Source organism: Peromyscus eremicus, chromosome 13 (assembly GCF_949786415.1).
Source record: "Peromyscus eremicus chromosome 13, PerEre_H2_v1, whole genome shotgun sequence".
NCBI classification, from domain to species: Eukaryota; Metazoa; Chordata; class Mammalia; order Rodentia; family Cricetidae; genus Peromyscus; species Peromyscus eremicus.
This window is the reverse complement of record NC_081429.1, coordinates 47,525,398-47,539,316: the sequence shown is the minus strand read 5'-3', so window position 1 is coordinate 47,539,316 and position 13,919 is coordinate 47,525,398. Positions and strand designations below refer to the sequence as shown.

The following is a 13,919-nucleotide window of genomic DNA, read 5'->3' as shown; positions in this document are numbered from 1 at the left end:
CGTTCATTTGCTTCTTGGACTATTTTTCCTAACCTTATTGTAAGTAAATTTTACTCATTCCCAAAATTTGGTTAAAAACAATACCTACCTTTATATCCTTAGCCACTAGATTTCTCAGTTGATCTTGATAATTTGACCCATTATCACATTTTTATCATTGGCAGTAGTAGTGGATCCAGTCCAAGCCTCTCGCATGCCAGGCAAGAGCTCTAGCACGCAGCCTTACTCTGCCTCATGCGTACTATTTTTACTTCATCAGTTCTCAGATACCACTTCACACTTTTGCATTGATTTTCCAGTTCCATTTTACACTCCTCGGTGGCAGGAGAGCTTGTGTTCATCCCCTAAAGCTCCCAGGACAGAGTTCTGTACCAGGCAGGTGCCTGACAACATATACTTGCGTAAGAAATGGTTTTATTGGTTCTTTTGAAACTAAATGTTGGAATTTTTCTTTACAAGTGGTCCTGGGTACAGGTTAACACTTGACCCATAATTACAAGGAATTTAAAAGCCTCGATCATTCCTCGTAACTGTCTACTGATACAGATAGATGATAAGAAGTGACAATTATTTTTTATTAAAACTAGTATGGTAACCGAGAATTAGGTACCAGGACCAAACTTACGTTTCACGCGTGTGTTTTCCTTTCAAAATTTCACCAGAAACCTACTTTGGTTTTGGGCAATTTTTGTTTCCCTTAACTTGCTGAAGGCACAAGTGTGCCTTACCTTCTTTTACAGCTGTTGTTCCTGGAGCCCAGAGAGCCAAGTGCATAGGGGCTTGGTGGGCACACAGTCTCTGCTCTGCCTTTTGGGGAGGTGTATGGTAGTATGTAAAGTGCTTTGTGTTCAAAATTTAATATTTTCTCCTGTTACTGGAAATAATTGTGTTACTTTTCAAATACCAGTCTGACTAGGGAGTGTTCGTTCGGCCAACTATATCTGTGAGACTTACTGTCTAAAGAATTGTTTTATTTTAATTTACAGACGCTTGTCCAGATTGGCGCAGCTGAAGACCTACCTGATCTTGTCTACTCAAGGTAATCCACTTGTTAATTTAAAAAAAAAAACAAGCAATCAATCAACCTGGTTCTAGTAGAATTCAAATCTATATAAAAAGACCTATTGACCCATGCAAAGCAGTATAATTCTAGACCCTGGATAAATGATCCTTTTAATAATTAAACTTTTATTAGTTCATAAAAAATGTACTCATGTTCTTGGGTCAATTTAGAATCAGCTTGAATATTTTAATTGTGTAATATATGTGTGTTGTCTTCCTCCTCCAAAGGGATTGGATCTGGTAAGTTGTAGGTGAGGTCCTGGAATGTTAAATTTAAAAAATGTCAGCACGTGCTTCTGATCTGTTGTAACTCACTGTGGCGTGAAAGGTGATAGAAACAGCAGCTGCTGGAGCCCTAGAGTTCAAGGCTGTAAGCTTTCATATTTGTGTATGTGACGTTACACTCATTTTGCCTTCAGTTAGTGAATGTTTTAATTAGATAGTTAAGTGCTTAAAACATTTGTTATTTTATAATTTTCCAAGTTTAGTTTTATGTTCTAGGATTCACTTAGGATAAAAATTGTCTTATCTGCAAATATAACTATGAGCTTTGTCCTGTTCTCTGGTTTTCAATTAATAAATCAGGTGAATTAATGGGGGGAAAGATCCAGTTTTAAAATTTCACATACATTATTTCAGATGCTGGTTTAATTGATTTATTTTCACTATAAGTGTGGGAAGGCAGAAAAGCAAAGGGTCTCAGTACAGAGTGATAGGTAAGTGAATATTATGATGAGGTGTTGACTTGATAAAGCTTTTGCTCATTTTATTAGTTTTGAGGTTATAATTTAATTTTTCAACCATTGGTTTTAATAGTTACGCCTTTTACATTGTGGAATAATCTTACTCAGAAGTACAGAGCCAGGCTTGGTGGCACAAGCCTGTAATCTCAGTGCTTGAGACACTAAGGATTAGGAGTCAAAAGACAGCCCGGGCAATACATGAAGACTGTTTCCACCTTCTCCCTCTAAATACAGCACATTGAATGATTCTGTTATATATATATTCCAACAGACGAGAATGTTTAAATAATTAGAATTAAACTTTTCAGTTTTAACAAAACAGCAAGTACACTGCGTTGAATTTATTAAAATAGCTGCAACGGCGCGCGCGCGCGCGCGCGTGTGTGTGTGTGTGTGTGTGTGTGTGTGTGTGTGCGCGCGCGCGCGCGCGCGCGCGAGTGTGCGTGTGCGTTGCCAACAAATTAATTGGCTATGTATGGAGATATCTAGGGAATCAATCTCTCTTTTAGCAGAGTAAATGCATATTTATTTAGAAAAGTAAAGTACTCCTGAGAGTGGAAAGGACTTCAAGAGAGGAATACCTTTTTATTTTATTTTTGCAAAGCAGCAGGGTTTCATTTAGAAGCAAAGTACAAGCACAGAAGAGACACACTGTAGGGAGCAGTGTAAGACTTACTCTGAAGCCCCCTTTTAAACAGCATGGCGAATCTTTAAAAATGCTGAATCCTAGGCGCTAACTCAATTCTACTGATTCAGAATTTGGGGAATGATTTTAGCATTCAGCTTGATTTTGAACTTGGATATATTATGGAAGACTTATAGTTTTAGGTGCATAAAAACTAGTAAACCATTTATTGGTCAAGAAATCTCAAAAGTACTACTAATAAAAACTCTCAATTGTTTGTGGTTTATACAGTTAGGAAGTTTTGTGATTCAGAGACCACTTCAGTTGCTCTTTATATTTTTAGCAACTCTGATAAATTATAATAGAAGCTTTGAGCTGAGCATAAACTGCCACATGACATCTCTACTCTTATGATAGAGAATTAGATGCTCTCTCTGATACCACAAGTTCAGATAACCTGGAGCTTTTGTTATAAGAACTCGGGAAAATAGTGTTTCAGAAGGGTTTAGTAAGTATATTATAGTAATATGGTCTTTAGAAATCTAGTGCTGTATTATTTCATCTGGAATAATTTCCTAGTAACTCAGAGCTATAGAAAATTGATAAGAACCTTCATTGTCTTCAGATAACTGCAGCAAACTGCTCTTTCCAGTGATGCATATTGACTCAGTAGCTCATGTCTGCTTTGTATTATTCTCCTCATCAATAGAAACAGGACAGGTGGAAGTTAGGCATGATGGTGCATGCTTATTATTCCTGTGCTTACGAAGTTGAGGCAGAAGGATTGCGATTTCCAGGCTAGTTTTGGATTACATAGTGAATTCTAGGTCAGCTTAAGGTATATAGTGACATCCTGCCTCAAAAAACAAACAGGAATGATTTTGAGCTATTTTCCTAATAGTAATAAAGAATTATTGTTTATTATTATTATTATTATTATTATTATTATTTTTATTGCTTCTTTTCTCTTCCTTTGTAGTCTGACCATTTGAGCTCAGCCAGTAGCCTCCTGACTGACTAGTTAAGATGCAGAAAAGACAAGGGTACTGCAGCTATTGCCGTGTGCAGTATCCTAACCTGGAACAGGTGAGAGGTCCCCCACACGATCACACTTCGCACCTTAGATGCGAGTTTCTCCTTTCCATTTGATTAGATTGTCTCATTCATTCCCTGAATGGATTTTGTTGAGAATCTGCTGGTTTGCAGATACTGCTTAAGAGTATGAGACTATGATCATGAACAAAAACAAATTTTTTTCATAGAGTTTACAGTATAGTTTAGTAAGAAAATAAGTAATCATATACTTTTAATACATAATATGTCAAATTATGATTAGTTTTATGAGGAAAAGAAGGTAAACGAGAGAGTGCTGGTTAAGTAGAAAGGCCAGATAAGGCTTTTTTTTTTTTTTAAAGTGACATTTGAATTGGCATTTGAAAGAACTTCAGTGCCAGGTTTGCATACATATGGAGGAAGAGTTCAGGCAAAGGAAATACCCTGAAGGAGAAGAGTATTATGCTGACCGGAGTCAAGAGGCCAGTATGACTGCAGTGGAAGCTGGGCCATAGGTGCCAAGTACCAGGTGAAAAAGGAAGGGTAATAGAGTCTGTAAAACTCAGTAGGTTCCTGGGCACAGGGCTGCCCGCCTTTAATCCCAGCACAGAGCAGTAGAGGCAGGTATACAGTGAGACCCTGTCTCAGGAAATGTACAGCCATCCTTGTACGTTAAGGGGAGAGCAGTAGAGGCAGGTATACAGTGAGACCCTGTCTCAGGAAATGTACAGCCATCCTTGTAGGTTAAGGGGAGAGCAGTAGAGGCAGGTATACAGTGAGACCCTGTCTCAGGAAATGTACAGCCATCCTTGTAGGTTAAGGGGAGAACATTGACTTTTATTTATGCCACTGAGGTTGGTGGCCGTCATAGCACTATGAAAAGGGTAACTGTATTACCAAACTCATATTTTAGAAGGATCATTCTGGATGCTGATGAGAGCGGTTGGTATGGGGGTTCTTTCCTATTTATTTTGTTGGAATGTAATTCTTTTATTATAAACTTCCCCCCTTTAAAGTGAAATTCAGTGACCTTTAGTGTATACACAAAGTGATATATTGTCTAAGTTTCATCTTTAAAAGGAAACCACATACCCACTGAACTGTACCCTTGGATCTCTAACCTCTAGCAACCACTAATCTACTTTTTGTTTCAAAATATTTGGGTATCCTGGATATTTTCTCAAAATGGAAGCGTATGCTTGTGACTTTTTTGTCTGACTTTCCATTTAGCCTAATATATTCAAGGTTCATTCATATCATAGCATGTATTACTACCTCATTATGGCTGAATAATATTCCATTATAAAAGTAATATCACATTTTATTTATTCATTCAACAATTGATGGATGCTTAGGTTGTTTTAACTTTTTTTGGCTGCCATGAATATTGTTGCTATGGATATTTGTGTATAATTTTTTTGTGTGAACATACATTTTCAGTTCTCTTGGGTATATATGTAGGAGTGGAATTGTTGGGTCATATGATAACTTTTTTTTTTTTGAGGAACTGCCTCACTGTTTTCCAAAGTGGCTCTAGTATTTTATGTTACCTCCAGCAATGCATGAGGGTTCCAGTTTCTCCTCATCCTTGCCAGCACCTATCTCTTTTTTTTTTTAATTATCGTCATTTTGTAGATGTGAAGTGATATCTCATTGTGACTTTGATTTGCATTCACCAGTGTCGTTAAGCATCTTTTCGTGTGCTTATTGGCTGTTTGTGTACATGCTTTGGACAAATGCCTATTCAGATCCTATGTCCATGTTTTGGTCCATTTTGTCTTTTTTAATGATGAGTTTTAAGCCTTTCTTCTGGCTAGCAGACCTTTATGAAACAATGTGATTGTAATACTTTGTCCTATTCTGTGGCTTGTCTTTCTACATTGTTGATGGTATGCTTTGATGCGTAAACATTTTAAATTTTGCTAGGTATGGTATTGCTTGCCTGCAATCCCACAGTTTAGGAGGCAAAAGCAGGAATATTACAAGTTCCAGGCTAGTTTGGACTACATAGTGAGACCTGTTTCTCCTCCATGCCCCCAAACAATTTCAATTTGTTTATGTTCTCTTTTCAACATTAAAGACAGTTCTTATGTGCAGTCCAGGCTGGTCTCAGGCTTGAGGAGTCTTCCTCTTTCACCTTCTCAGTGCTAAGACTGCAGCTGTGCACCACGGAGTCTTTCTTTGGGTTGTCTTTGATGAAAGATTGCCCAGCCCAACATCATGATTTATGCCTATATTTTCCTCTAAGAGTTTCATAGTTGCTCTTATAATTAGGTCTTCTGTTCAATTTGAATTAATTTTTATATAGATGAGAGATGGAATCCAGTTTCATTCTTTGGCTTTTGATATCCAGTAATCATTACACTCTCTGTTGGAAAGAGTAGTCTTTCCTATTCAGTTGTCACATCTGTTGAAAAATCAACTACTTAAAATTGTAAGAGTTTATTTCCTTGTTCTCAGTTCTGTTCTATTGGTCTACATATGCATCGTAATGCTAGTACCATAGTCTTTTTAAAAAAACATTTTAAACTGGCATATAGTAATTGTATGTATTTATCAGATAATTGTGTGATATTTCAGCACATGTATACAATATGTAATGATCAGATCATGATAATTGGCCTGTCATCTCAGACATTTATTATTTCTTTGTACTAGGAACATTCTCTCTGCTCTTTTGAAATAGACAGTTAATGTATATCATTATATGATAAAGTAAACCATAGTTACTATTCCTGTTCTGTAGAACATTAGACGTTATTCCACTTATTCACCTGTCCTTCATCCCCATTAACCCTCCTCTTCCCATCCTTCTGTCCTTGTCAAGCTTGGGTGACCACTCTATCCACTCATCTGTCTGTGGACACCTGTAGTGATTCCTTTTTTGGCCATTGTGAATATTCTAGGGTAAACGGAAGAATGCAGATGTTGCTTTGGCATACAGATTTTATTTCCTTTAGATATGCATCAGTAGTGGGATTTTCTATTATAAGAGGTTCTGTTTTTAGTTTTCCAAGGAACCTCTGTCCTGTTTTCTGTAATGGTTCTATGTTTAACATTAGTCTTATAGTAGTGCTCCTCCTTTGCCACGTCCCATTAGAACTTGCCATTTTAAAAATCTTTTTCTTAGTAGCCCTTCTTACAGGATTGAGAAGATAGCTTATTGTCTTGATTTATAGTTACTTGATGATTAATGATATCAAACTTTTTCATATATTGGTTTGCTGTTTGTATATTGTATATTATCTTTTAAATATGTCTATACACAGGATATTTGCCCATTTTCAAAATAAATTATATTTTGCTGTTGAGTTATTTGAGTCCCTTATATATTCTAGAATGAATCCTTTGGGTGGCTAGATATGGTGGCTCATGCCTTCTCAGCAGTTAGGAAGTGTAGAAGCAAGAGTATCAGGAGATGAAGGCTAGCCTTAGCTACATAATGAGTTTGAGACAAGGCAGAGATACATGAGATCATATCTCAAAAAACCACTGCCACCACCAAAAAACAATAGTAAAGTAAGAATTGTTGGCTGGTGAAGTAGCTTGATGGAACACATGCCACACAAACTTAAGGACTGAGTTTGAATCTCTAGAACACTGTAGAGCAAGTCATGGTAGTGTGCTTCTGTACTTGGAGCGAATCTGTGCCAAGATAGGAGGAGGCAAGGCAAAGAATGATGTGTGGCAGTGAACAAGTACTAGGCAGAGACCCTGTCTTAAAACAAGGTAGAAGGAGGGAGCTGGCACCTGAGGTTGTCCTTTGACTTCCATATGTGCACCATGGCATGTTCATGCCTCTTATGTTTTCTTCTAGTAGTTTCATAGTTTTGGGTCTTAACACTTACGAGGAGTGTGTCTTAGTTATTGTTCCATTGCTGGGAAGACACACCATAACCAAAGCAGCTCTTCATTTTATTTATTTTTTATTCATTCATTCATGCATACATTCATTCATTCATTTATTTTTGGCTTTTTTGAGACAGGGTTTCTGTGTGCAGTTTTGGTGCCTGTCCTGGATCTCACTTTGTAGACCAGGCTGGCCTTGAACTCACAGAGATATGCCTGGCTCTGCCTCCCAAGTGCTGGGATTAAAGGCGAGTGCCACCACCGCCCAGCCTCAAAGCAACTCTTTTTTTTAAAAAAAGATTTATTTATTTATTATGTACACAGTGTTCTGCCTGCGTGTATGCCTGCAGGCCAGAAAATGGCACCAGATCTCATTACAGATGGTTGTGAGCCTCCACGTGCTTGCTGGGAATTGAACTCATGACCTCTGGAAGAGCAGCCAGCGCTCTTAACAGCTGAGCCATCTCTCCAGCCCGTGTTCTTGATTCTTTTAGGTTGTTGATTTGTGGTGGTATTTAAACATTTTTTTAAATGTAAGCTGTAATGCATTATAAACTTTCATCTGTATTGCTTTTGCTTCATTCCATAGGCTGTAGTGTGCTATTCCAATTTCAGTTTGTTTTAAGACATTTAAAATTTTCTTTTGATTTCTTCTTTGACCCACTTGAACATCTTTAATTTCCATGTCCGTGTGTAGTTTCTGAAGATACTCTTTATTGCTAGTTTTATTCAATTCTGATCAGATACATGTGCTGATTTTTTTTTTTAAATTTGTTGAGAATGTCCCACATGTTGTTAATGAGAATAATGCTTATTCTGTAGGTATTGGATGAACTGTTTTGTAAATGTCTGCCTGGACCCTTTGGTCTGTAATATATAAACAGTTTCTTTATATAATATATAAAGAAAAATATTATGTAATATATAATCATAAAAATATATTATGTAATATATAATCAGCTTCTTTATAGTTTTTGTGTAGATGGTCTTTCCATTGATGGAAGTGGGATTTTGAGTTCCCATTACTGTACCAGAATCTCCTTTTAGATCTAATATTTAGAGCTAATTATTATATATTATATATAATTTTTAGGTGTTTTATTTGTGGTGGCATTTATTTTAAACATATATATATATACTATATATAGTGTATATATATATTATTTCCTTTTATTGAGTTGAATTTTTTGTCATTATGTCTTGTTTCCCCAGTTTTTGACTCCAAGTCTATTGATACTGATACAAATATGGGTACTCCTGCCTGGTTTTGTTTACATGGTCTGTCTTTTTTTCTGTCCCTCTCCTCTAGGAAGTATTGTCACTTTACTAATGAAATAAGTTTCTTAGAGCAACATAACATTGAGTCTTTTTTAAAAAATCCCTATTGAGCCAGTCTACATCCTTTCTTTTGAGAATTTGATGTTGTTCAAGCTTATTATTGACAAGTAATGATACACTCTTGTTATATTTTTAATGTTTTTTTCCTAATTTTTGGTATATGTTTTGTTCCTTACTCATTTTTGTGGTTTGATGATCTTCTGTATGATTCTTCTCTTGTATATCTGAACAACTGTTGAGTTTTATACTTGCATATTTTATGATGGTAGTGGTCTTTACTTTTAGTGTAGAACTCTAACGGACATTTCTTTTAGAGAAAGTTTGGTTTAGAGAAGTTTGGTTTGGGTTCTCAGTTTGGAGACACTTTAGTCTGTAATTGATAGGTTCTATTACTGTGGGCTTGTGGTGACACAACACAGCTTGGCATGGAGTGTAGTGACACAAGTTGTGGAGTGGGAAAAACAGACAAAGCAACGGGACTCCTAAATGTTCACTGGAGGCATTCTCTGAGTGACCTAAAACCTCCGGTTTAGACCCCCACCTTTTAAGGGTTCTGATAGTATCAAACTAAAGACCAACCTTTCAATATTGAGCCTTTGAAAAGCATTCAAGATCTCATCTTGTAGTACATACAACCTTTTTGGGTCAAGTTTCAGAGGTCCTTTGATCAGCCATATCTTTGCAGTTTTAGTTTGTTAGGTTGAATAGGTTTTCTGTCTTTTTTAGAACACAGATATACCACCATGTCCCCATTTCATCGTCCCCACTAAACACGATAGGCTTTCTCTGTTCTTCAGTTTTTTTTTCCCCTAAGGTTGGGTTCTTCAGAAAGGCAGGCAGATTCTGTTAGGGATTGTGTTGCTTCTGCAGAGGAATTTGTGGAGTATCCATCTTAGCACTGAGCCTTCCAATTTGTGAGCAGGGAGAATGTATTTCCGTTGCATACAGCTTCTTAAAAACCTTTCAACCTCGTCTTGGGCTTTTCAGGGTACAGTTAAATTTATTCATTAATATTGTTGATGCTATTGTTTTGTTAAATATACTTTTGTTTATCTCTAGTGTATAGAACTATAATACTTTTTAAAATATTGCTCTTACATCATGCAACTTTGTAGAACTTACTAGTTCTAATTTTTTTTGGTGAGTCCTTAAGACATTTTGTGTATAAGAGTCTTCCATGTACAAAGTCATCACACTAGTTTTCTAATCTGGATCCCCTTTTTCTTTCCTTGAACCTCTCTAATTTAGTAAGTATCTAGTAGAAGTGGCGAGAATAGATATCTCTTGTCTCTCTTGATCTTACGGAGAAAGCTTTCATCCTGTCAATATTAAATATGATACATAGTGTGGTTTTATATAGAAGACCTTGTTAGATTTAGGAAATGATCTTCTGTTCCCAGTTTATTTCCTAGTTTATTGAATGTTTCCTTATGAAAGAGTGCAGGATTTGTCACATGCATATTTGTTATATAAGTGTAGAAGCTCAGGCTGCCATAATAAAACATGGTAGTACTAGCTGGTGTAAGCAACTTGAGTTTTTTCTTACTGTTCTAAAGGCTAGGAAGTCCAAGAGCAAGATACTAGCTGACTTATTTGTCTACTTTCCTAGCTTGTACATGGCTGCCTTCTCAATGTGTCTTCCCTTGTGCAGGGAGGATAATCTCTCTTCCTCTTATAAGGTCAACAATCAATGCTGTATTAGAACTTCATCCTTTTGGTGTCATGTAATCCTAATTCCTTAAATTGTATCTAGATTTAGTCACATTAGGGTTTTGGTTAGCTGTGGGTCAGTGTGTAGCACAGACTGGTTTTTTGGATGTTACTCTACTCTTAACATTCCTGGATAGATCTTACTTGGTTAGGGCATACAGTTAGTTCTCTTTTGATGTTGCTGGATTTTGTTTGTTAATAATTTTTTTAAGGATTTTTACATATATATTTGTAAGGAGTGTTGGTGTGTGACTTTCTTGTGGTGTCTTTTGTGTCATTTTGGTATTAGGGTAATAACAGTTTCATAGACTGAATTGAATAGTGTGCCCTTCCATTTTTGTTGAAAGAATTTTACTGACTGTTGTGTATATTTTGACACAAGTATTCATGGTAGTAGTAGCTACCGTTTTCTGACCAGGGTTGTTCATTTAGAAGTGTCTCAAGTTTTTCTTCCCGATCTAAGCTGTAACTTTGTGTATGTGAAACAGTTTATAATGATGTTCTGGTTTTATAAATGCTGACTTGTTTTTATCTTAGATGATATCTAAGATAACTGTATAATATGTGGTGGCATTTGTCTTCTTTATCTAATAGAAATCAATCAATTTCATAGTAAAAAGTTTTTTTGTTGTGATTTTTTTTAACCCCTCTACTCTTTTAAATTTTTTTTTAATGCTGGTCATAAACATGAGGCAGAAAATAAATGAAGTCTCTTTATCTTTCTCTTATGAATGATAAATTGTTTCATTACATGACTGGACTTGTTGAACCTTTGGCAATTTTCAAACATTACTTCTTTAACTACAGGTTCTATTCAATAAAGATTTGATGCATTTTTTTTTTTGCCTAACATTTAAAGTATTTTTTATTCATTTGGACACTCTTGCACTAAATTGGAATTTAAAAACACTCTGTTGATGACAGCCAGGATAATTTATATTAACTTTGAAAGCTTGGAAAAAAAATATATATATATGTGTGTGTGTGTGTGTGTGTGTATATATGTATGTGTGTATACACACATACATATATACACACACACACACACACACACATATATATATATATATTTCAAGGCTTTGGAAAACTACTAAGGCAGTGAAGAAATATGGGGCCAAGACCTAGTGGAGTATTCGATAGAAAACAATGGGAGCCAAAAGAAAGAAAACAACCGCCAACCTAGAATTCTCTACTCAATAAGTATAACTTTTAAACGTAAGGTAAAATAAAAATATTTTCAGGAAACAAAAATTAAGGGAATTTGTCACCAGCAGACCCTCACTAAAGGAAAAACTAAAAGGAGTTCTTCAGGCAGAAGGAAAATGATTCCAGATGGAAGCTCAGAGCTATCAGGAAGTAATGAAGAACAATGGACAGGTAAATATGTAGGCAATCAATAAATCATGTTTGTGGGATTAAGAGCGATGTAGGTTGGGAGGGTAGTAAGTGGAGTTAATTTCTAAGGATCTTACATGGTTTAAGGAGAGAATAAGGTAGTTAGTAATTGTAGACTTTGATAGTTTAGACTTGTCATTTGTCCCTACTAGTAGACTGTGAAGAGAGTCTGTAACTACCGAGCTAACAAAATGGGGAAATTAGAATAATGAAGAGGAAGAAAGAAGAGAGAAAATACCCATAAGAATAATAAATAACAGACTTCCAAGTATACCTAAGTGAAAATAGACTTACTGCTTCAATTAAAATATATTCAGTGACTAGAGTGTGTGCGTGTGTTTCCTGCTGTGGTAGAGCACTTGCCTGCTCTAGATGACAGCAACTGGAAGGAAAAACTAGAGCTCTGTTTAATTCTTTATGGGAGGCCTTAGTCACAGAAGTAAGAAAGAAAAAGATAAAAATGACTAAATGATCAAGATAATTGGGTAAGAAGATAAAAAGCAGTTAGTTGTCATAACATGATGATGGACTAGAAAACAAAAAATAGATAAACTATTAGAATTAATGAGTTTAAAAGCTTGTTGGAGCTGGATGTGGTAGTGCATGCCTGTGGTCCTAACTTCTGGAGAGCTGAAGTAAGAGGATCATTTGAGTCTTTCTGTGCATTTGGCATCAGCCTGGGCACCATGGGGGAGCCTTTGGCTAAAAAACAAACCAAAAAACCAAGGTGGTTGGAACAACAGAAAAAGTCATATTCATATATGCAGATACTCTGAAGAAAATGAGATCTAAAGATATCATTTACAGTAACATCCATGAAAATAAAATTCTGAGGAATAATTATAATAACATATATATAAAATCTTTACATACAATCTGTAAACACTGAAGGCTGAGGATTTAGCTCAGTGATAGCATGCCTGCTTTAGCATACTTTAGGCTAGGTTTAATCCCCAGCACTGGGCAGGAGAGGGACGTAATATTTTCATGGATTGAAAGAGTTAATATTAAAAATGTCCAATTTCCCCAAATTATTGTACTTATCCAATGAAATTACAGTGAAAATCACATAAATTAATGAAAAATTAAGCCAATATAAATACGGAAATGAAAAAGATGAGTACTAGAATTAAAGAAGGTCGGAATGAGATGATGTATAGTAGCAGCGAACCATTCTTTCTCACCTTTACTCATTAGACAAGGCAGTCTTGGTGCAAAGGTAGAAAGAGCATAGAAACAGTCCAGAGATGGAGGAGTGTGTGGACTGGATCTGGGGCAAAGGCGACGCTGAGAGCGGCCAGGAACAAGGCTTGCTGCTGGTAGATGCTGATGTGCCAGCTGAGTAACTAGTTGAGAAAAAAATGAAAGTGTTGTTGAATCATCTTGTGTGTAAAAATCATCCCAAATGAATTATAGATGTGAATGTTGGAAGCAACATAATAAAGGAACTAATAACAGACTGGAGAAACACTTTATAACTTGTGAGGAAGAGCTTTCTGTTAACAAAATACATTGAAAGAAAATTAAAGTGGCTGCAATAAAATTAAGAAGGTGGTAGATGGTTAAAAAAAGTGAGAAGACAAGACCAGGTACAGGAAGGAAATGAGAAGACAAGACCAGCTACAGGAAGGAAGTGAGAAGACCAGACCAGCTACAGAAAGGAAGTGAGAAGACCAGACCAGCTACAGAAAGGAAGTGAGAAGACAAGACTAGCTACAGGAAGGAAGTGAGAAGACAAGATCAGCTACAGAAAGGAAGTAAGAAGACAAGACCAGCTACAGGAAGGAAGTGAGAAGACAAGACCAGCTACAGGAAGGAAGGGAGAAGACAAGACCAGCTACAGGAAGGAAGTGAGAAGACAAGATCAGCTACAGAAAGGAAGTGAGAAGACAAGACCAGCTACAGGAAGGAAGTGAGAAGACCAGACCAGCTACAGAAAGGAAGTGAGAAGACAAGACCAGCTACAGGAAGGAAGTGAGAAGACCAGCTAGAGGAAGGAAGTGAGAAGATAAGACCAGCTACAGGAAGGAAGTGAGAAGACCAGACCAGCTACAGAAAGGAAGTGAGAAGACAAGATCAGCTACAGGAAGGAAGTGAGAAGACCAGACCAGCTACAGAAAGGAAGTGAGAAGACAAGATCAGCT

At 36.5% G+C, this 13,919-nt stretch overlaps 1 protein-coding gene across 1 annotated transcript in view; it reads left to right on the top strand.

Moving 5' to 3' along the window:
• Positions 1-984: 984 nt before the first annotated feature.
• The window catches only part of Zdbf2 (zinc finger DBF-type containing 2), a 37,666-nt gene continuing 24,731 nt past the window's right edge, over positions 985-13,919 (top strand). The window contains 2 exon segments of the mRNA XM_059278129.1: positions 985-1,039; positions 3,410-3,516. Of these exon segments, the coding sequence (XP_059134112.1) occupies positions 3,457-3,516 (60 nt within the window). The 5' untranslated portion in view covers positions 985-1,039; positions 3,410-3,456.